Below are 27,925 nucleotides of genomic sequence, written 5' to 3'. Positions count from 1 at the left end.
TATACAATATATTCATACAAGTCTACAATGCTCAAGTGTAAAACTAATATTTTCTTCAATTGTTACCATAATCGATATTGATCAACTCCCACATTGTCTCCATTCATTCTTAATAGTCTTAAACTGAAGAGTTGTGTCTTAAAATGTGATCATATGGATGCATTGGCCCGACAATAATAAATAGAGTGTAACAATACTATATGAATGGCAAACATATACTTTATCAGTGAACAAATCGTACTATAGTCACGAATCACTTGTACTTCACATGTGTATTCATTGTACTTACTTGATGAACAAAGCGTACCATATTTTTTGATGAATTGAATTGTACCAATTTCATTGATGCTTTAATGATCAATAAGTACGGGAGATGCATAAATTATGTTTTAGATGGTTATTTTAAGGTAGGTGAGAATTATTGTTGCGTTTGGAATACAAGATCTCATAAATATGTTGAATTTCATACATGATACTTATATACTATACAATATATTCATACAAGTCTACAATGCTCAAGTGTAAAACTAATATTTTCTTCAATTGTTTTTTTTTTTTTTTTTTTTTTTTTCAATTGTTACCATAATCGATATTGATCAACTCCCACATTGTCTCCATTCATTCTTAATAGTCTTAAAATGAAGAGTTGTGTCTTAAAATGCGATCAATAGGATGCATTGGACCGACAATAATATATAGACTGTAACAATACTATATAAATGGCAAACATATACTTTATCAGTGAACAAATCGTACTATAGTCACGAATCACTTGTACTTCACATGTGTATTCATTGTACTTAGTTGATGAACAAAGCGTACTATATTCACGAATAACCCAAACTTTACCAGCTTATACATTGTACTTATTTGGTGAACAAAGCGTACTATATTCACGAATAACCCGAACTTTACCAGCTTATAAATTGTACTTATTTGGTGGACAAAGCGTACTATATTCACGAATAACCCGAACTTTACCAGCTTATACATTGTACTCTTATGTTCACTAATTAAACAACAGTACATAGGTTTTACATAGCATGTAAACTGCAAATATTACTAGATTCAACACTATCAAACTATGAACTACTCCACCTTCAGAATTGCAATTCTTCACTTCACTTTCTTGATGGACTAGGTTCATCGACGCACTTGTAGCTTCATTTTCTTCACGATTTGAGTTGGAAAAAGTTTGCCCAACTTCAAATGGTTCACACCAATGGGAGTAGCCATGGTGAGGGCAACAGTAAAATAACCTTCCGGGATTCGAAACCATTGTGGGGTGGGTGGGTTTTACAGTGATTTTTTCGTCGGAAAAAGAGGAAACCAGAGGAGAGAAAGAGAGAAGAAATAGAGAAGAAAGAGAGCAGTAGAAACAGAGAAGAAAGAGAAGAAAGAAAGAGAAGATGAAGAGAGAGAAAAAGAAGAGAGAGAAAAGGGTGAGAGTGAAAAAGAAGAGAGAGAATATAATAAAATATATAAAATTCACATTAGGGACTGAACTGCATGTCAGACGCGTGAATAGGGACTGAATTGCTTGGGGAAACTACCTAGGGACTGATCTGTGTGTTGAGTTTTGGATTAGGGATTTATCTGTAGTTTCCCCATAGTGGGATTTGCAGTTTATTCGGTATGATTTAAGTACTGCTCAAATGAAGACCATTTTTTTTCTAATTTTAATAACATTATAAGTTGTGACATTAATATTTTAATAAATATTAAAATAATACAAATATAAAAAAAATCATTATTCTTCCTTTTTTTTCTTTTTAACAAAACCTCTAAAAAACCTCCAAATTCAAAAATCTCAAATCCTCACAAAAATGAAAGTTTGTAAAATTGAGTCATAAAACAAGAAAATGATAGTTTAAATGGAAGGAGAACTCGTTAGAGTTTGTATATATGTCTTTTTTGAGTTTGGAAAAAAAATTCATAAATCGTCGCTTTTTTTTTTAAAACGTACAAGTTGATTTTTTTGTTTTTTTTTTCCCGACATGCAAGTGCTGAAAATTTCACCAAAATCGACATTTTAGTGTCGAAAATTGAAAAAAGAAAAATCAATGCACAAACAAAAAATAAGAATAAATAAATTAAACAATCTATTTTCGACAAGTTGTTGTCGAATTTTGAAGAAAATTCGACACTTAAATGTCAAAATTCTCTCAAAAAATTGACAGCAACTTATCAACGTGTCGAGTTTTCTCTCAAGTCTACCTAAATGTGTCCATTTTTTGAGAAAATTCAACATGTTCAGGTCGAAAAACTTCTGCAAAACCTCAAATTGAATCCAAAGAAAAAACCGACCAAATCAAGGCAACCCAATAACAATTAACCAACATTCAATGCTCAACAGACGTATTTAGCTAATAATTATTATGTATTACCTAACTTAATAAGCCTTAGAAGCAATTTCAATGGATTGATTTTTTTTTAAAACATAATCGGGTCTTTGTTTGCCTGAGGTTTAGTCATGGTCTTCCAACAACAATGGTGGCAAGGATGACAGGGGTTCGCGGCAGGAACGTTTGTGTCGACAGTGGTACGATGATGGTGCGACCGACGAGTTTGGGCTCTTTGGCGAGGGTTTTTTAATTTTATTTTCATTAAAAGTTTGGTCTCAACAAAAGAAAATGAAGAGATCGATTCTGGAGTAAATTACGGCCACCTTTTGAGATAAAGTCAAATTACGAAAAAACCTTTCAAATTACAACCACCTCATCAATTAAGAATCTTCTTACACGCTAACATTTGCGGTGTCAAATTTAGTGAATTCTTTTAGAGTTTGTGGAATATTCTCCAGTTTGTAGCCATTTTACTCCATTCGAGCTCCACATTTTGAAATAAGATAATCATAAGATGTGTCTCTTGGCTTGTAAATATCAGATTGTGGAGCATCAGAAACTACTTTTTTGCACAAAACGAGTACAAACTAGAGAAACACTCAACGGCATCTAGAAGATTATGTTGAATTTGACACTATATGAGTGGGCATGTAAGAAGATTCATAGTCAAAGAGATGATTGTAATCATCCAAACATAAGAGTTTTTTTTTTTTTTGCGTAATTTGACCTACTACCTCAGGGGTGGCCGTAATTTACCTCTGAATTTTTCTTTACTTGTATAAATCTTATATACCAAAAAAGATATTTTTGTACTTTAAGGTATGAGTAAACTGTAAAATGTAACCTTGTGTAATCTCTAAATATTAAAAAAAAAAAAAAAAAAAAAAAACCCTTGATAAATAAACTAGCGAAAACCCCCTTGTGAAATTTAGTCAAAGGCAGAAACCCTCCTAATTGACTTTCGTGTGGCTAACTTGCCGGATGTACGGCTAATAACTCATTTTTTAATGTGAAATGACGAAAGTGTCCCTCAAAATGTATTTATATGTATATATATTTTATTTTTAATTTGATTGTTTAGAAATTAAAATATTATTATAAAATTAGTAAACAATTAAAATGAAAAAATATTAAAAAATTGGTAATCAAATTAAGTATATGTTTTTTAAATACTAAATAAAGAAATACATAATAATAGAATTTAAGTTTTCTTCTGATGTAAGGATAATTTAAAATATATACAAAAATTATCTGATAATAAAAAACACCATTGTACTTTTCTAATTAAGATATAACAAAAATAAAATAATTAAAATATTTATAAAATATAATAATTTATTAATTGCAAAACTTCGGTGGTATTTGTATCTTTTTATATCAAGCCAATGCTCAAATGAGTAATGGGCAAGTCTGCTATAAAAATTACAACCCTTATTAGAAGAGTTGGTACCTAGCCTTTACCAATAGGGTAACGGTCTAGGGTTCGAGTCCCCCCTACCTTACTTCCCCTTGTAATGGACTTGGATTTACTCAAAAAATAAAAGTGTGTTATATAAATAATTTGCGATAATTACACTTTTCGTCCCTGTACTTTACCACTTATTCGTTTTTCGTCCCTAAACAAGTTGGAGTGACATTATTCATCCCTAAACATGCCATTTTTCTGCTATTTTCGTCCCTCCGTTAATTTGGTTGGTTAGTTTGGACGGAAAATAACAAGTGCTTTGCACATGACACGTAAGAGCCAACCTCTTTCTTCAATTTCAGATTGCATCTTCTTTAGAACATAAGCCTTCTTTTCCAAATTGCCAATTTCTCAATATTACACCTCTTTGGACTCGTAAATAGCCTCGATAATCCCCAAAAGACAATTTTTTTCCATCATACAAATCTGATGCAATGCAATTTCTACTTTGAATTAATATATTTGGATTTGTTGAATGAAATTTATACTATGTTAAGCTACTCAACAAGAATTCTTTGTTTTGTTACATATTGAGGATTTGCACGATTTGCAATTCTGTAAACTTTAATTTAGATTGCCAACCTTGTTTAGTCATTATCTCCCCAACTGACGTTAACTACTCATTTAAACAAACAAAAAAAAATTGTGATGTCAGGTGTAGGGGATGTTAAAAAAAACTGATGTAGTTGCATGTCTTCTATATTCATTAACTAGTACTACACCCGTGCGATGCACGGGGTATTCATCGTAAAAAAATATTGAACAATAAAAAAGGTTCACGAAATAGTAAAATTAATTATTGATATGTAATAGAAAGAAATATTAAAAAATATAAGTATTTTGTATTGTGTAAGTGATGAAATAAAGCAAAATAAATGAAAAAACTAAACATCGAAGGTTTTAATTTCCACATACAAAGAGCGAATATATCGTTGGTCCCAAATTTTAACAACCCCAATTACATATGAATGTTCAAATCTTGAATTTGATGCAAACAATCAGTGTTATTTTGTTTGATACCAATCGCCCTGCAACGAATCCAATACAATGCAGCTAACATTTTTGTTTCATACCAACCCCCTAACCGCATGCAACGAATCCAATACAATGCAACTGACCTGCATACGTTGTACAATGGTCGCACGAAATATGTAAATTGTTACCAAAACAATACCAATATAACTATTTAATGGCATAAAATCATTGTAAAACAATTACCTTAGCGAGCGGAGTTCATAGTACAATTAAAATAAACCTACAAATGAGCAATATTAATAACCTGAAGCCTTGTTCCATCGCACAATCCTCTGGCCTCATCAATATTTCTCATGAGCATAACGGGAACACTTTTTTTCAATGTCAACTTATGTGGTGGAATTCCGAAGCATGATATGGTGTTGAGAAACTCCGGAGAATATATTTTTGCGTTGACATTCGATAATTACTCCTCCTTGCACATACTATCGAAGATGAAATAGACCTTCTCCTCTCCAACTATGATCGAAAAAAAATGATCATTCACAAAACCGACACTTTCATTAGTGGGTACAAATAATATATATCAGTTTACCCAATTGTTACAATTATCTCATCCGATGCGCTCGGATCCTTAACATGAAACTTAGTTATTAGAATAGTGTTTTATAGCAGATGCATTGACATCACATATAACTCATCTAATACCTTGCGAGTAACCTGCTAATTTTTTATTGTTCATATGCGATCAGTGATACGCATTACTGAAACATAAATGGTAACCTAAAAGTGTAAGAAAAAATACAATTTATATTATATTATCTTGATAAAAAGGAACTTCATTGGAGTTGACAATAAGATTGATATAAAGTGCAAAAATATATAAGACTGCAAAATTAATTATTCATATAAATAATAAAGAGAAAATGTGTCGTTGAATCGCAATGTACATTTGTTATGATCTTAATTTATATTCGCTGAAAAGCTTTCTTGTAGACAACATTCCAATGCCTAATGCTAATGAAAATTATAATATGCAAACCCTAATACGCTAATGTTAATGGCAATTAAAATATGCTAATACTAAATGATAATGTTAATCCAAATCCTAATCCTAGCATTAATCATTATCATTAGCCTAATCTTTCATACTAATCATAATCATAATCCTAATCTTAATTATAATCCTAGTCCTAACACTATTACTAATACTATTACGCTAATGATAATGCTAATGGTAACGTTAATACTAATATGTTAATGCTATTAATGCTAATCCTAATCCTAATATTAATGCTAATCATAATCTGCTAATGATAATTATAATCGTAATTTTGCTAATAGTAATATGCTAATGCTAACAATAATATGCTAAGGTTAACACTAATGCTAAAGCTAATGATAATACTAATCCTAATTCTAATCCTAATCATAATTCTAATCATGTTTATAATCCTAATATTAATCACAATCCTTATTCTAATCCTAATACTAATTGTAATCCAAATCTTACTCATAACGCTATTACTAATTCTAATATGCTAATGATAATGCTACTACTAATATGTTAATTCTAATACTAAAATGCTAATGCTAATACTAATCCTAATATGCTAATACTAATATGCCAATCTTAATGCTAAGGATAATGCTAATGCTAGTCATTCTCCTAATATGATAATTCTAATGCTCGTGGTAATGCTAACGCTAATATTAATCATAATCCTATATGTTGATGCTAATGCTAATGTTAATGATGATTTTAAAAATAATTCTAGTTATAATGCTAATCCTAATGCTAATGTTAATTTAATGTTAATGTTAATGTTAATGTTAATGTTAATTCTAATCCTAATATGCTAATGTAATGTTAATGTTAATCCTAATCATCAGCTTAATCCTAATACCAATCCTAATGGTAAAATTAATTCTAATTTCAATCCTAATGCTAATCCTAATTCTAATACTAATGCTAATGCTAAAGATAATCATAATTATAATTCGTAATGCTGATGTTAATAGTAATTATAATATGCTAATGTTAATGCTAATGCTAACCCAAATCCTATTCATAATATTAATAACAATCTTTAGCCTAATTTTAATTCTAATCATAATCCTAATCCTAATCATTAAACTATCACTAATATTAATAATAATACGTTAATGATAATGCTAATACTAACATGCAAATGTTAATACTAATATGTTAATGCTAATGCTAATCATATTTCTAATGTTAATGTTAATGATGTAGCTAATGATAATCATAATCTGCTAATGCTAATCTTGATCTACTAACATTAATATGTTAATGTTAATATTAAGGCTAATGTTAAATGCTAATTATAATCCAAATTATAATCCTAATGCTAACCATAATCCTTAGATTAATCCTACTACTAATCATACTCATAATCCAAACTCTAATGCTAATGGTAATGTAAATACTAATATGCTAATGCTAATACTAATATGCTAATGTTAATGTGAATCATAATCCTAATACTAATACTACTGCTAATGTTAATCATAATCTACTAATGCTAAAGTTAATGATAATCCCAATATGATAATGCTAATACGTTAATGTTAATGTTATGGCTAATGTTAATGTGAATCATAATCCTCATACTAATGCTACTGCTAATGTTAATCATAATCTGTTAATGCCAAAGTTAATGCTAATCCCAATATGATAATGCTAATATGTTAATGCTAATGTTAGGGATAATGTTAATGTGAATCATAATCCTAATACTAATGCTACTGCTAATGTTAATCATAATCTGTTAATGCTAAAGTTAATGCTAATCCCAATATGATAATGCTAATATGTTAATGTTAATGTTAGGGTTAATGTTTAATCATAATCCTAATATTTTAATGCTAATGGTTATAGTAATGGTAATGCTAACGTTAATCATAATCCTAATATTGTTGATGCTAATTCAAATGCTAATGCTAATCATAATCATACTCTTAATTAATTATAATCATAATGTTAATACTAATTATAATCCTAATCATAATCATAATTCTAATGTTAATGGTAATGTTAATCCTAATATGCTAATGCTAATGCTAATGCTAATCCTAATCCGAATATGCTAATGTTAACGCTAATGCTTATGTTAATCCAAATCATAATACTAATCGTAATCCTAATGCTAATGTTAATTCTAATTCTAGTCAGAATCGTAAGGCTAATACTATTCATACTACTAATGCTAATGCTAATGTGAATCATATAATCATAATACATTAATGCTAATGCTAATGATAATTATAATATACTAATACTAATACTAATGCTAATGATAATTATAATATACTAATTGTAATGCAAATCTCAATCCTAATTATAATACTAATCATAATCATAATCATAATTCTAACCCTAATCCAAATACTAATAATAAATCTAATCATAATCCTAATACTAATCCTAACACTAATATTAATACTAATACTAATACTAATATTAATACTAATACTAATTACTTCTATATACAATAAATAAAGAGACAAAAATAAATTGTTCGACAAAGTGAATATTTCAATTGATTTTTGCTACTACCATTACATAGATGCAAGAATATAAAAAAAAAAAAAAAAAAAAAAAAAACATAAAAAATGGTCACTAAAAAAAACATGTGGCATTGTTAATTACAAATACCCCTAAAAGTAACAACATGTTATAGACCTTAACGGAATGAATAAATTATCTAAATTACCTTTTTACTAAATAAACAAACAATGGGTAAATTATGGGTATCCATGTGGTAAAAATATTACATTTACCCCCTTTTGGATATATTACATTTACTATCTTAGAGTAGATTTGAAAATTCATAACGAATATTCTATGGAATTTTCAAGATTTCATTACTCATAACTCCGTAAGGGTGTAACTGTAAGATGGATAAATTGCTCAGGTGGATATTTGTAGTTACCAATACTTTAGGGATTTGTAAGACATTTAGTTTTACGTCAGGGGTGCCTATAATTTCCTATAAATAAAATATAGAACATATGAAAAAACTAAACAAAGTCCAAATATTAATATCTAATCATCTATTCGTTCAATTTTTTGTTGGTTTGTGAAAATTATATGGTAATATTTTACGATTTTTGTACATAAATTAAAAATGTACTTATTGAAATATTAAGAAAAAATAGATAATTGTGATTATTTGTATATTTTCATATTTAAAATTGTAAACACATTTTTAGCAGAAGTGAAATGTTATTAATGTTAAGTAACATGACATTACTATATTAGTTTAGAGATAATACATTATTAACATTAGTCAAGATTTCAATGTAATAAATTGAAACAAATAAAAAAAAGACGAAAACAATAAATATTCCAAAATATAAAAGAAAATAGGGGATGCAATTTGTAATGCACATTATAAAATCACACATATAAAACTTTAAATAGCGGAATTATATATATATATATATATATATATATATATATATATATATATATATATATATATATATATATATATATATATATATATATATATATATATATATATATATATATATATATATATTAAATTAAATGAATTTAATGAAACAATATTAAAAAAATAGAGTTATATACAAAGAACAAACGAAAATGTTTACATCCATCACTTCTTTATAATAACGAAAACAAATGGATATTTTTTCCCAAACAATTCATATGAGATTCACAAAATTCTTTCCAATGCTTCGATGCAGGATGTCGCCATACATAACACATATATTGATGTTATTCATGTATCTAAAAAAAACAAACAAATAACAAATAAGATGTTAGACAAAAAACATGTATATGTTTAAATAAGGGGAAAATTACATTTTTCGTCCTCATACTTTACTCACTTTTTCAAAACTGTCCCTAAACATTTTGGAGTTACAATAGTAGTCCTTAATATTGCCATTTTTTGACAAAATTGGTCCGCCGTTAATTTATGCCGTTAAGTTGGATGGAAAATGGCATGTGCCTCTCACATGCCTTCAATTTACAACACTACATGAAAATGGACTTTCAACAACACCCATTGCGTCTTGTTACAACATATTTTTTATAATTATTATTTTTAATTAATTAATATAAAAACGAAATCACGTAAATTCCAAAAAAATCAACTCATTTCGGAAATATTGTCTAAAAAATCAAAATATAGTTTAAAATCTTAAAATATTGTTCCAAAATCGGCATTTTTTTAATTCAATTAAAATATATCGTTTCTAACCAAAATAAAAAAAAAAACCCGATAGGAATTGGGGAACTAGAAATCTCCATTCCAATTTTCACCTCTAGTCAATTCCAAAAATCCCAATTGTGAGACAATATGTCGAGTTTTAAATCATTCAATATGGGTGAAAATTGGAAAGGAGTTTTCTTATGCTGCCTAGTTTGATCGAATTTTTATTTTATTTTAAAATAATATTTTCATTCAATTTCCAAAAATTCCGATTTTAAAACACAATATTATTTTCTAGACAATATTATGATTTTTTAAACAATATTTCTGAATTTATTTTGAAAAAAATATCGATTTTTAGATTATTAAATAAGGGTGAAAATTGTAACGGAGTTTTCTTAATCCGGCTATTACGATCAGATTTTTATTTTATTTAAAACAAAAAATTTCATTTGGATTCAAGAAATTCCGGTTCTAAAACATTATATTATTATTTTAGACAATACTTCTAAAAATATTTTGAAATAATTTATCGAGTTTTACATTATTAAATTAGGGTGAAGATTGAAATGGAGGTTTCTTATCCCACCTATTCGGATCGAATTTTTATTTTATTTTGAAATAATGTTTTCATTTGAATTCCGAAAATCTTGATTTTGAAAGCAATATTTCATTTTTTAAAACAATGTTTCAATTGTTAAAATATTATTTCTCAAAATATTTTAAAACAATATATATCGATTTTGCTTTTTTGGAAGTTATATAATTTCGAATTTCAATCAAGTTTTAATTATGAAAAATATGTTTTAACAAGACGCAATGCGTGTTGTTGAAAGTCCATTTTCATGTAGTGTTGTATATTGAAGGCATGTGAGAGGCACATGCCATCTTCCATCCAACTTAACTGCAAAAATAAACGGCGGACCAATTCTGTCAAAAAATGGCATGATTAAGGACTACTATTGTAACTCCAAAATGTTTAGGGACAGTTTTGAAAAAGTGGGTAAAGTATGAGGACGAAAAATGTAATTTTCCCTTTAAATAAGCATAAAAAAATTCATTATAGGAAATAATGAAACTACATGTAAAAACATAATAATACATGGGAAAAGAAATTAAAGACAGACAAATAATTTGAATGTTAATGGACTAACAAATTTATTGTTACATAAGGCTATAAATATAAAATAAAATTTATTCAAATACATTGAACAAAGTATATATGAATCTCTATTATAAATCAAGAAATACTCGAATTACTTTGTTTTTATTACATGCTCAACTTCAATAACCTTAACCTTTTCTTTGTCGAAATAAAGTTTACAATCATCGCAAGTATAATCAAAAGATGGAAAAACATGAGTAAAATTTTGTAAAAATACATCAATACAATAAATATGGATCATATCTTTGCAGGCTACACAACGTCACATGACTTCTCTCTTGCCGATGTCGCCGCATATGACATAGACTATGCCATCCATCAGTTTTCAAAAAACAAAAACAAAAACATGAGTTAGATTGTTATATATATGTATATATTTCAACAGATAAAATAAGAAACAATAGACAACAAATGACATGTTTCGGATGACCATGCCGAAAAATTAAGAAAAATAAAATACAATTGCAAAACAGAAAAACGAAAAAATAAAATATTAGGTGAGTACCGTGGTTTGATGTGATTATAACAAAATGTGTGAAGGAAGAATGAGGTGAATGGTTTAGGATCAAGAGTATTTATACTTAACTTTAACATCCTAAATAAGTTAATGAAATGATGTTAAGGAAACTGTAATTTATTATATTAATTGATGAAAGTAAATCATGAAATTATATGGTTAATATTTGACCAAAATTATTGATCTTGAATAACTATGATATTCTTATACGGTTCATTTTATTTGTCATATTTATGGCATTACAATTTATGTTATTATGCATTTATTTACCATGGAATTCAATAACATTAAATTTCATCTTGTGCATTTAGTTAATTACTGTTTCAGCATATACACAAAATCCGTATGTAAATATTAAAGCCAAACATATAAAAATTAATTGAACAAATCAAATCAATTGATTAAAATCATCCTAAACAACCGTGTGTGTACACACACATACACACACACACACACACACACACACATATATATATATATATATATATATATATATATATATATATATATATATATATATATATATATATATATATATATATATATATATACCATATTTGATGTAAATTAAAATCAATGCAAATTGATGGGATTCAAAATATATATACGGAAACGATCGACACCAACTAATACACAAATTCGAATAATTGATTTTATGTCGGATTGAGTTTGTCAAATAATAATAGGATAAATAATTGTAGTATATTACAGAAGAATATAAAGTTCATTTCATATATAAATGTACATTATTTATATAAGATATAATTAGATTTCAATTTTTAATTACAATATTTTGTACTCCATATTTTTAATTAGTTGAAAAGTATTTATAATTTGCAAATTTAAAAGATTAGAAAATATTAATATAACGAATTATATTAAAATAATTAATTATATTGTCCTAATATTAGTTTCTAAGTTATGAATTATTTTATAAGGAAATGTTTTAATTTTTTAGTAATTTTGGAAATATGCATTCAAAATGTTACCAGATAATGAAGATTTACAATTAATGAGGATATTATATGTTTATAAAATATATGGAATAATTAATTCCACGTATAATATGAGTAGGATGCCATTCTAAATTATGACAAATTTTATAAGGAAATGTTTTAAGTTTTTAGTAATTTTGGAAATATGCATTAAAAATGTTATCAAATAATGAAGATTTACAATTACTGAGTATTTTGTATGTTTATAAAATATATGGAATAATTAATTCCACGTAGAAAATGAGTAGGATGCCACATAGATATGCCACATGTCGATTTCTCAACCAAATCGTACATCTTTCGGTTTGTTACCTTATCTGGAATTTCGGCACATATGATTTTATATGTCTTTTGATGTCTTCGGTTTGTCTTCATTGTGAAGCCAAAGAAATATGTGCGCATGCGGGAGACCGCGCTTCTGAAACTCAATTGTGCAGACATCTGAAAATTTTACATTTTAAACGTATTTGGTAAAAATTGTATACAAATGTTTTCAAAGATTGACGTAAGAGAATATTTTAGTATTATAAGAGTAGACAACGTGTAAAATATTTAATATGTTATATGTTTAACTTATAAATTGATACTTACATTCTCTAATGCGACCAAATGTTTTGCCCCTTCTTCAAATATGTCATCAGACTGTCGAGCTTCATCATAAAAACTCGAGCAAGTAAATCGGGACGGTCTTCAGGTTTCAAATTAGTTCCATTTACACAGCCATGGATCGATTGGAACCCCTTCGTGGTCTCATTATTTGATTTATCTATCAAGTAAGACCCATATCAGAGTAATATATTATTAATATGATTAGTAAAATGAAAAATTGTGAATATACATCATAAAGCAACACTTTTCACGAATTAATTTGCGAACAACACAGTATTTGTTGCCTTGCGCCAGTGTTAATGATCTCTTCTTTCGGATATAATTTATGCGATTTGTCATTACAACTATTGTATCATGAATCTTGTCCTAGTTTAAAACATCTCGTGGGGGACGTTTTCTTTCATATTTGATTGTATATTTGAAAAAAATAAAATTATAATGTGATACAACAAAATTGCAGTAGCATATTTATATAACTATAATATTGTTATTAAATCTATTTAAACCCATAAAATCTTCATATATTACGACTATTATAGATTGATTTATTAAGATTTGATCAATTAGCATGTTTTCGTATTTAGTGGATTCTAATACTAACTATATATATAATTTGCAAGATATGTAAGGCAAAGAAATCAATTAATTAATGACATATATTATTTTATAAGTATATATTCTTGAAATTATATAAGTGGCCTATTTTTTTTTATTTTTTATTGTGAATATTTGGATGCTAGTGATAGTGCAACACTAATATTATATTTCCATAATTAAGTACAAATACAATTTTATAATATGAATTAATTAATGTATATAATGTAGATATGGCGTGACTTCATATAATTAAGTCTCCAATTTTATAATTAAACAAAGCAATTGGAAGATTTGTAACTTTTTTATATTAACCTCCGTGCATTGCATTTTGAATTTAATATTTTAATTTTTTTTTTTTTTTAATTACATGATATTCTCCACCCACTAATTAGTTTCTATTTTTAAGGATGAGGAAGGACCTTAAACAATAATAAAATAATAATGTTTACTCTTAATTACATAAACATTAATAAAATAATAACAGTTATTAGAGTTTACAGATAGTATCTGAAATCAATAACATCAATAACGGATGATTTTTAATGTGAAAAATAATCATTGCATATTAATATTCCTACACATGAGTGATTCAAGAGGGATAATTACACTTTTCGTCCCTATACATTACCACTTACACGATTTTCGTCCCTAAACAAGATGAAGTTACAATTTTCGTCCCTAAACATGTCACTTTTATGCCGTTTCTGTCCCTCCGTCCATTTGTCCAGTTAGTTTGGACGGAAAATCGCACGTGCACCGCACGTGACACACAAAAACACCTCTTCACCTCAAAACGTTCAGAATAATTTTATAAATATCAAAATTCTCTGGAAAACCCTAAGCCCCAATTTTTGAAATCACTCGATTCCTTATGAATTCATCATTGAAAGCACAATTAGAAAGTGGGCAATTCAAATTTTGAAGCTTAACATGATGTAAACCAGAAAGGCCTACAATTGCAGACAGATTATAACACAAATTCTACATAACATTCTTTGCATAAAAGATCATTTCTGACAAAGATGAAAATAAGTTAACATAAATATCATCGGAAAAAGGCAGCCAATTTACATAATGCTCTATTTTCTTATCATAACAGTAAATAAAAAAAAAACCAACATCGAGCTTGTATTTACCATAAAACCTTATAACAGTAGAAACAAACGTTACAGTTTGTAGTACTGAGTGAGACAGCATATGAATCATTACCATGTTCGTCTTTGTGTGTGTGTGTGTGTGTGTGTGTGTGTTTTGGCAATGTGATGTTTCTACTCGCAGATAAGGCTAACAAAGTACATGGAAAATTACCCACTTTCTTGGATAAATCTCTAATCAACCACTAACTAAAACCTCAGAATAAGTATAATTAACAGCGGAATTATCATAAAAACGATAAATCAGTGATATAATTAATCAACCATGTAAACTGAAAACACCTGAAAAGAGAATGGGGAAGAAAAATCAGAATAAAAAAATTAAAACCGGTACCTCGTCAGCGATCATGGCCATGATCGCAGAGCTGTTTGTGCGGATCTGAGCTGTTTGAATTGCCCACTTTCTAATTGTGCTTTCAATGATGAATTCATAATGAATTGAGAGATTTCAAAAATTGGGGCTTAGGGTTTTCCAGAGAATTTTGATATTTATAAAATTATTCTGAACGTTTTGAGGTGTAGAGGTGCTTTTGTGTGTCACGTGCGGCGCACGTGCGATTTTCCGTCCAAACTAACTGGACAAATGGACGGAGGGACAGAAACGGCATAAAAGTGACATGTTTAGGGACGAAAATTGTAACTTCATCTTGTTTAGGGACGAAAATCGTGTAAGTGGTAATGTATAGGGACGAAAAGTGTAATTATCCCGATTCAAGATAAAAACATGAGTGATTCAAGATAAAAACATTGTACGCATTATACAAAAGAACTTTTAAAAAGAGAATTATTGAGTGTAACATTAAATATTAATTCAAATAAATAAATAGTGCAAAATACCCAAAACAAACGAAAAGTAAAAGGTCTTAGCGAATAAAACCACAATCTAAATCAGTTCGACCAAGAAAATAGTATTTCAAAGGAAACAATAAGTAATGCTTAAAACCAAGGTTACTATTCCACTAATCTTCTTCAAGAGAGCAGTGGTTGAATGCATTAGGGTATTCTCATCCTCTTGCGAGTCCAGACTGAAATCCAAACTTCTCTTTATTGGATTGATTTCAACTGCCGAGAAATCAAAAACTGAATCCTTCGAAACCGGTAAGGACTCATTTTCCTATATTGAAATGTTACATAATCCATTAATAAAATACCGTTGAACGGACCGTTAATACTAATGTCTTAGTAAATTTGAAAACTACCAACCTTTGATGACAACATACAGACCGAAGAACTATCACCAACACTTGCGTGGGGTGAAGTAGTATTAACTTGCTACATATACATATTAAAATTGAAATTGTAATCAGATATAAAAAAATGAAAAATATGTTAGAGAAAACAATATTAAATTTAATACCTCATCCAACTGTTATTTTTTTATGAATGAATCAGTAATCGCATTGTCGTTGCAGACTATTAGAATTAATACTATAAGTAGAATTTTCAGGGTCATCAATATTATTATGCTTGACATTGACTTTGAACATAAACTTCTTACCAATCAATCCGTCGAGTTTAGTAGGATATTCATTAGAATTTTCACCCTAAATAATGAGGCCGAAAAGGTAATACACATCTTAAGAGTATATATTTAGGGTTCTTTATATATATATATATATATATATATATATATATATATATATATATATATATATATATATATATATATATATATATATATATATATATATATATATATATATATATCATTAATAAACATGCAAAAATATATTATAATTTTATAGGTAGATTTAATTACTTACTATTTCTTCCATGATACGAATTAAAGCCCGATATCAATAACTAACTTTTCCACTTCTTTGCTAAAGGCGATGAATGATGCAACATTTGTGTCATCCATCGCGATCATCTCGATTTTATAACTGATTTAAATTGGTTAATGTAATAATACCTAACAATGTAAAGAACATGTATAAAAAAAATGATTTATGAATAAACACATCGACTTGTTGACTTAGTTAAATATGAACTTACGTTTTTTCCGGCGACGTCCAACTTTTGTTGCAATTTTTGCAGTACCACTTGTCAGAATCATGTGCAACTTTTTTGTAACACTTTTCATTCGCACACCCATTATACCACCATCTACCTTGATTCAACACACTCTTTATAGTTCCATAGACAACACACATTTACTAACCTAAAAGTTGAACGAAAAACCATACAAAAAAAAAATTAGGGTATAAACAACAATATATAAAAAAAAATTGAAAATTAACTACAATAAATAAAAGAATAGAATCTGGGTATAAAACCTTTTTTTCTTGTCTTGTGCTTTGTTATATGAATGGGTAATAATGGATGTGGAGTGAAGTATTTATACTTATGCTTTATGTAATAAAAGGTAAATAATATATATCTTTAAGGAAATAAATTATACGCATTAAATTGATACAATTAAAACTATTTTATTATAGTATGTAAGAATAATAATTGAACAAATTATGGATTGAGTAATACTTGTTACTAAAATAGTGTGATGTTTACAAATTAATTATATTTAAAAAAATGTCATTTAATAATTACCATAAAATATATATGATATAACGGAATATGTCATTTATTATGAAGATATATATATATATATATATATATATATATATATATATATATATATATATATATATATATATATATATATATATGATATTACGTACCAAGTCTTTTACATAAAATATGATTAATTTATTTTAATAATTATTAAATGACATAATTAATGATTACCATAATAATATATATTATATTATGGAAATATGTAATTCTCATAAAATATGTCATTTATGACATTATGATATTAAGGAAATGATATAATCTAATATCACTTTATGGAAAGTTATAATTAAATAGATATTATATATGTAATATGTAATGACACATGGCAGATGATTAGGATGCCTACGTGGATGGTGACATGGATGACACATGTCGTAATTCTAGACCATGAGAGTTTCAATTTATATATTATATAGATTCTAAAGTGCGTGTACGCGCACAGATTGCAAAAGGTTTTTTCACTGTATGTTTTGAGTTTAAACATGGAAATTTCATGCAAAGTCGAAATAAATATTATTCATCCGACAATTGTATCGTTCACAGTCAATTCTGAGAAATTCCTCTTAATTAGGTGAGAATGGATCTCTTGCATGGTGGTTGCTCGTTTGCAAAGTTGAAATGGGTATTTTGGGAATATGCATGGTGGCTCGTTCTCTCTAGCAAAGTTTAGAGATGAGTTTTGATGGGTGCCAATGCATGGTAATTTGAGTTAATATGAGTTGGTTTCACAAAGCATATCAACAGCAGCAGCATAAATTTATGTGAGTGGCCACGTGAATTAATCGTCCATGTAAGCAGCATATATTGAGATTTTCAGGTCCACGTCAGATTTCCATCCAAAGTAACTGCAAGAATTAACGGCATGACGGAAACTGCTAAAAATGGCATGATTAGGGACGAATAATGTCACTCCAACTTGTTTATGGACAAAAAACGAATAAGTGGTAAAGTATAAGGACGAAAAATGTAATTATCCCTAAATAATTTCATAGGGGAGTTGGAGACCCACCCAATGTTCATCCCCCGGTAAAGGGTCGAATGAGCCGTTGAGCAAATAACAATTACATTTAGGGTAAATATCACTTAACTCCCCTGTGGTTACAAGCTTTTGCAGATGACCCCATTATGCTCGTAATATCAGCACATAACCCCCTTGTAGTTTATGGGGTAATTTCTGCTAGTTTTTTCGTCAAAATTAACCTCCTGTGTCAAATTTCAAGGGGTTCCATCTAGGGGTGTAAACGAGCCGAGCCGACTCGTGAGCTCGAAGAGCCGGCTCGTAAAAAGCTCGAACTCGGGCTCGCGAGCTCGAGCTTTCTGACGAGCCGAGCTCGAGCTGGTTTTCAGTTGTTCATGAGCTCGCGAGCCGGCTCGCGAGTCGGATTTATTATTATTTTTTTATTTTTATTTTTATTTTTTATATGTTATTTTTATTTATATAATGTATAATAATGTAAAATATTATAGAAATAAATACAAATATTAAAAATATATATAATTACAATTTTGTTTTTATTTTTTATTTTTTTAAATAATTTTTAATAATAAAATAATAATTAAAAAAATATTAAAAAAAAAAAAAAAAAAAAGACAATGGGCTCGAGCTCGAGCTCGAGCTCGACAAAATTGACACGAGCTCGAGCTCGAGCCAAAACAAGAGGAGCTCGCGAGCTCGAGCTCGAGCTCGAGCTCGACAAAATAAACTCGAGCTCGAGCTCGAGCCAGCCAAAAGAGGCGAGCTCGGCTCGAGCTCGGCTCGTTTACACCCCTAGTTCCATCTGCAAAAATGGAAGAGAATATGTAAGCACAAGGAGGTTATTTAAAAAAAATTACTTTGAAGTTTGAACACGTGCGGTTAAGTTTGACGGAAAAATTAACGAAGACTACCTTCACTAAACCATAAGGGGTGTATGCGCTGATATTACGAACATAAGGGGCTCATTTGTAAAATCTTGTAGCCACATGGGTTTAAGTGCTATTTACCCTTATATTTATTTATTCGCTGAAATTAAGTGAATAAATAATGAATTTATTTGCTTAATCTCCCATTAGGAAAACCGAAAACGCTGTGCAGCTTCTACGCAGGGGAAAACACGGCAGAGAAACAAACTACACTCTGCCAAAACACTAATTTATATATTCTGATGAGAAAAATCTGACTGATTCTTTTTTTACCGCCGCAATCGAACACTCAGTTCGATTCAAATGGCAATTTGTGTAACCCGAATCCCTAAAACGGCTCGGCGGTTTATTCTTCTCTTCAAGAACCAGAGTTCAATCACCTCAACAATCTGTATGAACACAAATTACAGCATTTGTTTGGTACAAAGGAAGCACATTTGCAGCAATGCTTTGATAAGCCCAGTTGAAGCATCCCTTATCTCCGCCTTTAACAAAAGACCCTTTTGTTTAGAATCCCCTGAGCTTCAAGAATTGAGCTCAAAGCTTACCCCTGAAGTAGTTGAAACCGTCTTGAAATCTTTCAGGGATTGGAGATTAGCTCATGTTTTCTTCAACTGGGCTTCGAATCAAGAAGGATACTCGCACAGCTGTTATGCATACAATGCTATGGCTGGGATCCTCTCAAGTGCTCGACAAAATGCCGCACTGAGGGATCTTGCTGTGAATTTATTGAATTCCTCGAGTTTTTGGACGCCGGGGGCTTTCGGGTATTTTCTGAGGTGTCTAGGTAGTCAGGGTCTAGTTGAAGAAGCTAATTCTTTGTTTGATCAAGTGCAAGTTTCTGGAGTTTGCGTTTTGAATAGCTACAGCTATAACTGTTTGTTGGAGGTTATTGCGAAGGTCGGTGATGTTGGTTTGTTGGAGTATAGGTTGAATGAGATGAGAAATTTGGGTTGGCCTATTGATAAGCATGCCTTGACTCCAGTATTGCAGTGCTACTGCAATGCTGGAAAGTTCGATAAGGCTCTTATGGTTTTTAATGATCTGAATGATAAGGGATGGGTTGATCAGCATATCTTGGCTATTTTAGTTCTGTCTTATAGCAAGTACAACGAGGTAGATACGGCTTTTGAGTTGATTGAGTGGGCTGAGAGTAATCTCAAGGTTAGCTTGAACGAGAAGACGTTATGTGTTTTGATTCATGGGTTCGTGAGGGAGTTCAGAGTGGATAAAGCTCTAGAACTATATTATAAAATGAGAAAACTTGGATATCTGCCGGATATTTCTGTTTATGATGTGCTAATTAGAGGATTGTGCAAGATTAAGGAGATAGAAAAGGCTCTCGTGTTGTACATGCACATGCGGGAATCCGGAATTTCTCCAGATGTGCGAATAATATGCCAGCTTTTATTATGTGTCCCGGAAGAGAGAGTCATGATCCAATTGCTTGAAGATACTTGGATGAATTTGGATGTCGAGAAAAGAATGCTGCTGTATAATTCTGTATTGACAGGTCTTGTTAATGGTGGTTATGTCGAAAAGGCTTATCAATTGCTGAAGGCAAGTACCCTATCTAGAATAAATGGAAATTGCCAGGCTGATACAATATCTCTGATAAATGAAATGCCTAATACAACTTGTTTTCAAACTGTAATTGACGGCTTATGCAGTGCTGGTAAGTTAGATATGGCTCTAGAACTCTTCCAGGACATGGGTCGATATGGTTGCAAAAGGAGTGTTTTACTTTTCAATAATTTAATCCATTTCTTAAGCAATGCTGATAGGTTGGATGAATGCTTCGTTCTCCTGAATGAGATGAAGGAGACAGAATTCCGTCCAACACATTTCACCTTCAATTGCATACTTGGGTGCTTATGCAGACAAGAGAATATCACAAGATCTCTTGATTTGATAAGGGAGATGCGTGTTTCTGGGCATGTGCCCTGGATAAAAAATTACACACTGCTTGTCAAGAAACTATGTGAACATGGAAAGGCAGTTGAAGCCTATGATTTCCTTGCTGACATGACAAAAGAAGGTTTCCTCCCTGATATGATTGCATACTCGGCGACTATTGATGGTTTCCTGAATATAAATGAAGTGGATCGAGGTTTAAAGCTATTCAAAGAAATTTGTGGACGAGGTTTTTGTCCAGACGTAGTTGCTTACAACACTATTATCAAGGGGCTTTGTAAGGCCAAAAGGACAACAGAAGCTGAGGATATTCTGACTGAAATCCGTGCTAAGGGACTCGTTCCATCAGTAATCACCTACAACTTGCTAATTGATGGTTGGTGCAAAGATGGCAATACTGATCAGGCTGTACTATATTTTTCGAGGATGATAGAGGAAGAACACAAACCCAATGTTGTAACCTACACAACTTTAGTAGATGGGTTGTGCAATGTTGGAAAACCAGACGAAGCTCTTAAATTTTGGGCTGAAATGGAGCACAAGGGATGTGATCCGAATAGAATTGCTTATATGGCTCTTATTCGTGGGCTTTGCAAGTGCCAGAAGCCAGAAGTTGCGCTGATCTATTTGCAGAAGATGGAAGAGAAGAAGATGTTACCTGATACTTACGTTTATAAAGCTTTAATAGATGCTTTTGCATCTAATTCAAACACAGCTATGGTGGATGAATTACTAGAAAAGATGGCCAGGCGTGTAACTGCTTTGTGAACAGGCAATTCTGGGGATCCAAATTCAAAACAATTGTTTGTTGATCTACCTTAAGAGATTAAGTGGTAAGTGTTCTCTTGCTTTTCTAAGCAATGTTTGGTTAATAATTGTTGTATGACTGTTAAAAATCCTTGGCACACTCTTCTATTTCGCGACATAACATAACCCCTATAGTGTTGCATTCCACATATTCACTTCATAGTTTTCTGAAAGTAAAGTATGTGTAAGCCAGTATAGATGGAAACATTCTAACCAATAAGAAATTGTTTGAAACCTTAAGTTTACTTATTGCAGCATCAGAAAATGTAGTATTTTGATATCTTCTATTACGTACATTTCTAGAATAAATGTTAGCTTATTTGTCCACTATCAGTGGGAATTGTTCTATTGCTTTCTTTCTGTAGTCTTTGGTTAGTGATTGTTGTAATGACTGTTAAAAATCTTTGATGCACATTCCTCCAGATCATGAAAACATATGTTTTATCATATGTAACCATAATGTGGTGTTTTCAGTACATTAGCTGTCTGAAAATAAAGTATACATGTAAGACAGAATAGATGTGCTTTTCAGAAGGCACATATTGCTCAGTTTGTTTGTGTTGGGGGTCATTTAAAAGGGCTCTTTGACTCATTGAGACGAAGCCGTATTGTCTTTAAAGCTTAGTGATCACCTTTTCCAAATTTAAACCGTTTTTAAGAGAGTTAACGGGTATAATCATGTGCAGATGCGGACATATTTCACCTGAAGGATCTAAAATCAGCAACGCCGCTTCCCAATTTGAGGCTTGATGCTCCGTGGATGCTTAATCTTTGCCTTTCTCAGTACAAAACAATTATGCCGCTGCACTCACCCGAAACGAAGCCATGAAATATTCAGGTTGTTCCCCAGATCAACAAGAAAACGATGGTTGGAAAAGTTTATTTTCGCATGGTGAAACCAGGTAACTCAATAACCTGGCACAGTCTTTTTTTCTCCGTAATTTATTGCACTGATGGGCTTTGGGCCTTTCACTAGAAAGAAAACCATAAAAGGGTGGGAACAAGCATTTTTAAAACCTGTACCATCATATCGGATACCAGATTACACTTATTTTCTTCATCTGCTTTAATTGGCTGTTGACTCTATAAAGTTAATTTGTCATTGCAGAAATCAGTTGAGCTAATTAGATTTGGGATTCGCACAAAATGATTCAAATTTCAATTACAATCGAGACATTTTTTTAAATGTTTTATCAGTCCATTAGTATCAATGTTTTCTGTAGGAATCCCATTACGATATTCACATCTTCACTTTTCTTACTTTACATACACACACACACACACACACACACACACACACACACACACACACACACACACACACACACACACACACACATATATATATATATATATATATATATATATATATATATATATATATATATATTCTTTGTTGAAAAGTTATTACTGTTTTTGTGATCAAACATCATTTTTTCAGCCTCGAGTATTGTAGTTCAGCAGTTAACAGTTAGCTGAGATTATCCATAGGTTGAAAGAATTTGTTAGTAGTGCTTGAATAACAGGATTCATGCCTGTTTATTTACACTGTGTTATAAGCGTGTATCATGATTTTAATGATTAGACGAAGTTTGACCATTTTGTTAATTACGATCGAGGCTGAAAGGCAGTGGTGCTTTTGTGATAACCACGTATGTTGCTCTAATCAATCTGTAGGTGAAATGATGTTGCACACGAGACTTTAGAGATGATTCAGAAGCATATCTATCAGGTATATTCCCTTGCTGATTCTATCCCCTGTTTCAAGTGCGCATTCCAAAATTTCTTAGCTACTGTGATTTCAATTTATACATGATGATTTTATCTCCTTTAGCCATCCCCTCGAGATTATTTTACGAGAACCCCCTAAGGTATACCTAGATTACGAGAACCCCCCTCATGTTTGCGAAATTGAAACTATCACCATCGAGATAACGGATCCTCAAAAACTCTAAGAAAAACTATGAAATTGTCCAAATTGCTCCTAAATTAAAAGAAAATAAAATATAACTTGAACTGGTTGTTGCTACTAATTTGAAATGTTACACTAGAGATATTATTTATATATGATAGATGGTAAGTAAATGAATTGAATATAAGCCGCCATTTAATATTTCTAAACCAACTAAAATAAATAAATAAATTATATTATTTAAAAAATATTTCAATTAGCCCCCTTAATTATAAGACCCTACGAAACACTATATCTTGAAATTTAATTACAATAGAATCTCAAAACGTGAAGCTGTGAAGGTTTCAAAAAATTCATACTCAATTAATTATCGTAAGATGTACCCTCACCAACCCTTATCACTTCGTTTAACGCATTAATTAAATTTATTAAAATAGTAGATGCTTACATTTTTCCTATTAAGAATATCGAGGTTGGTCTTGTTTTAATGGTATTTTAATTATCATCATCGTGTATTTCATGTAATAATCTTGTAACCAATGGCAAAAGTTGAAGTTAAATCTTCTTGTCTTGTTCCAATGGCAGCCAATGACATGAATACAGGTGGCGGCATGTCGAGAATGGAGCTAACTCCATGGGATTTGCAATTCCTCCTACTCGACCCGATTCAGAAAGAGATCTTATTTCACAAGCCTGCACAATCTCATGATCAACAACTCCTCCAAAGAACCACCATTATTGACCACCTCAAGAACTCGCTCTCGCTCACACTAGCCTTTTTTACACCCGGCGACTAGCCGCCGCCACCACCACCACCAGCGTTGAAAACACTACCACCACCTGTTTCTTCGTGGACTGCAACAATTCCGGTGCTGAGTTCACTCACGCAGTCGCCGGTGAAGTGTGTGTTTCCGACATCTTGGAGCGAAAGTACAGACCTGAAATAGTCTCTTCCTTTTTCTCACTCGACGGAGTCGCAAATTGCGAGGGAATTTCGAAGCCTTTGTTGGGTGTGCAGGTGACAGAGCTTGTGGATGGCTTCTTCATAAGCTGCACGGCAAATCACGCTGTAATAGATGGCACATCTTTCTGGCATTTCATCAACTCTTGGTCAGAGATATCTCGCTTGCTTCGATAAAATATCGAAAATGCCACTGTTCGAGCCTTGGTTTCCTAGCAATGGTGGTAATATTAATTAATATTCCTCTTCCTCCATTGGAGCAAATTCTCTTGCAAAGAAACCATGTTATGCCGTCGCCTCCTTTGCTGCACAGGGTTTTCCACTTTAGCAAAGAAAGTGTTGCTAAACTCAAAGCCAAGGCCAACTCCGAAGCTGGAAGGGACGAAATAGTAATATCATCTTTACAAGCTGTATGTGCTCACTTATGGCGAAGCATAGCACGTAATAATATTCGCAATAACTGCCGTACGCAAATTAGATCACTAGAAGAAGGTTGCAGCATCAGTCTACTAATCGGTGCAAGAGCAAGAATCCCATTGGCCGATGGCTACTTTGGGAACGGAGCTTACATTGCCAAAACTTCGATTAGCGAAACCGAGCTCTTGCAGAATGGGTTAGGGTACGCAGGGCTGAAGATCAACGCGTTTGTTGCTAAGCAGAATAGAGAGGAAGTGATCAAATTTGTGGAAGATTGGATTGAGAAACGAACAATGTTGAGGAAATATTATTAGTAACGTATTGATAACAAGTTCGCCTCGGCACAATGTGTACGGCAGCGATTTCGGATGGGGGAAACCGCTAGCGGTGAGAAGTGGGAAAGGGAAGATAACGACTTTTCCGGCGGCTGAAGGCGGTGGAATCGACGTTGAAGCTTGCCTGGCGCCGGAGACGATGCATGCAATGGAAGACGATGCTGAGTTCTTGGAGGCATTCATCATTTGATCAAAATTATTAATTGCTTAGCTATCTATCTAGAAAGAGGATTTTTTTTTTTTTTTTTCAATTAACATGCATGCATGTATTTTTCTTTGTGGTTATTGTTTCAGTATTGGTAAGGAATCAGGTGCTTTAGCTTCACTATTAGTCTTGTCTGCTTTTGGTATTGTTAGTGATTTTGTAGGTAAATCTATAAGGGATTTTTTTTTGGGTAAAGAAGGAACCCGCAACCAATCATATAGGTGCACTGGATAAATCTACACTCTCGTATAGTAGCTTGCAAACCATACGAGAGATATAAACTATATTAGGCTAGCTATGTGTGACAAGCTTGATCTAGCGACCGTTGACAAGGGGATTCGAATTTGGGTCAATTGAAACATGCTCACTTGCTCCAACCGCTAGGTCATCCCTTGCAGGACAAAAAATGTGGGAATGTTAGAATTAGAAAAAAGTGGGAATGTTTCTTTTGTTTTATTTAGGTACAAAAATACCCCTTTAGGTAGGGTTCAATTACGAGAAATCCTGAACTAAGATTAATTTACAAAAAAACTCCTCATTTATTTATAATTACAACAAACAAATCCCGCAATTTGTTGTCGATCTTTTATTGTCACCCTTATGGTGTGAATTTTAATAGAAGCTTTTTTTATTTCACGGAATACTCGTAAAAAATACCAATTTTACCCATATGATAATTGTATTTGAAGAAGGCGTTTGGATTGAAACTGCATATCTTGCAAATTCCAGATATACTTTTAATTCCGCAATCATCTTTGATATGCGGGCAACCCAATGGACTTATAATTTCTTTATCTACTTGGTCACGAGCTCAATATTGAAGATGACTACCACCGAGGCTCAATCACCTTCCAATAATGTTTGGACCCGACAATCTCTACTAATTAAATTCCAGCTCAATCAATGAGGTATAAATAAATGTTTTAAATCATTCCTCAAGCTACGTTCAATATTCGAACAATACAACTGTTCGTATTCTCTCTCCAACTTTTGCTATCCATATGCCTAACTTGAGCGTCGGAGGGGTTTCCACCGGATCAACCCCAGCGAAGTTTACGTGTTCTATGATCGCAGGTATCTCAAGGTCATCAAGCACGTGAACCAGTGATCCACTTTGTTCTCCCAACTCATCATACTCCATCTATTTAAGGTGATCTAATTCTAGCATCATCAATCTTGAATTATATATAGGGGGCAACTATTTTGAATACTAATTTTTGCTTAGTTGAATACTACCAAGTTGAAAACCACAATTGAGTACATATTTATAATTTTTTTCTTACTTTAATACCAAAATAAAAATAAAAGTACAAAAATACCCTTTCATACAAAATACTAATTACATCAATTTTCTTTGAAATTACCTATTTGAAAACCAAATAAAAAAAAAAAAGAAAAAAAAAATTCAAACACAAAACCCGCCGGACGTCCACCCCTCCCACGCCGCCCGACGCCGCCGCCGCCGCTCCAACCATCGCCGCCGCCGGACGCCGACGCCAAACACCGCCGAACGCCGCCCAACGTCGCCCAAAGCCGTCGCCGTCGTCGTCTTCGAATAGTAAGTTATAGTTGTTTCGATTTTTTTTTCTTTAATATTTATTTAAGATTTGATTGTTTGATATGGGTAATTAGGATTTGGTTGTTTTAGGTTAGAATGATCGTTAATTAGTAATGGGTGCATCTGATTTCAGTCGATTTGAGCATTGATTTGAGATTCGTGGGTCGGTTCTTCGTTCACCATTTTCGACCTGTATATGTCGATTTTCGATGAATTTTCGACAGGTTAATGTCGAAAATTCATCCAAAATCGACATGTAAATGTCGAAAATGGTGACATTGTTGAATTTGGAATTTTTGTAATTCGACAGC

The 27,925-nt window shown here is 31.3% G+C and overlaps 1 protein-coding gene and 1 pseudogene across 1 annotated transcript; both read left to right on the top strand.

Annotated features, from left to right (window-relative positions):
- Positions 1-19,628: 19,628 nt before the first annotated feature.
- On the top strand, positions 19,629-26,269 carry LOC105955055 (Tetratricopeptide repeat (TPR)-like superfamily protein). The gene is made up of 4 exons (XM_012978754.2): positions 19,629-22,252; positions 22,913-23,128; positions 23,904-23,958; positions 24,724-26,269. Exon 1 carries the CDS (start codon positions 19,809-19,811, stop codon positions 22,185-22,187), a length of 2,379 nt encoding a protein of 792 aa, XP_012834208.1. The 5' UTR covers positions 19,629-19,808; the 3' UTR covers positions 22,188-22,252; positions 22,913-23,128; positions 23,904-23,958; positions 24,724-26,269.
- On the top strand, positions 24,678-26,269 carry LOC105955034 (putative acetyltransferase At3g50280; annotated as a pseudogene).
- Positions 26,270-27,925: the final 1,656 nt, after the last annotated feature.

This window comes from Erythranthe guttata, chromosome 9, assembly GCF_056151865.1.
Source record: "Erythranthe guttata isolate IM_541 chromosome 9, IM_541, whole genome shotgun sequence".
NCBI classification, from domain to species: Eukaryota; Viridiplantae; Streptophyta; class Magnoliopsida; order Lamiales; family Phrymaceae; genus Erythranthe; species Erythranthe guttata.
This window is presented reverse-complemented; position numbering and strand designations above follow the sequence as displayed.

Bases quoted from the DNA above. Each gene is read 5' to 3' on its own strand.
- LOC105955055 (XM_012978754.2), top strand. From the start codon at position 19,809: ATGGCAATTTGTGTAACCCGAATCCCTAAAACGGCTCGGCGGTTTATT.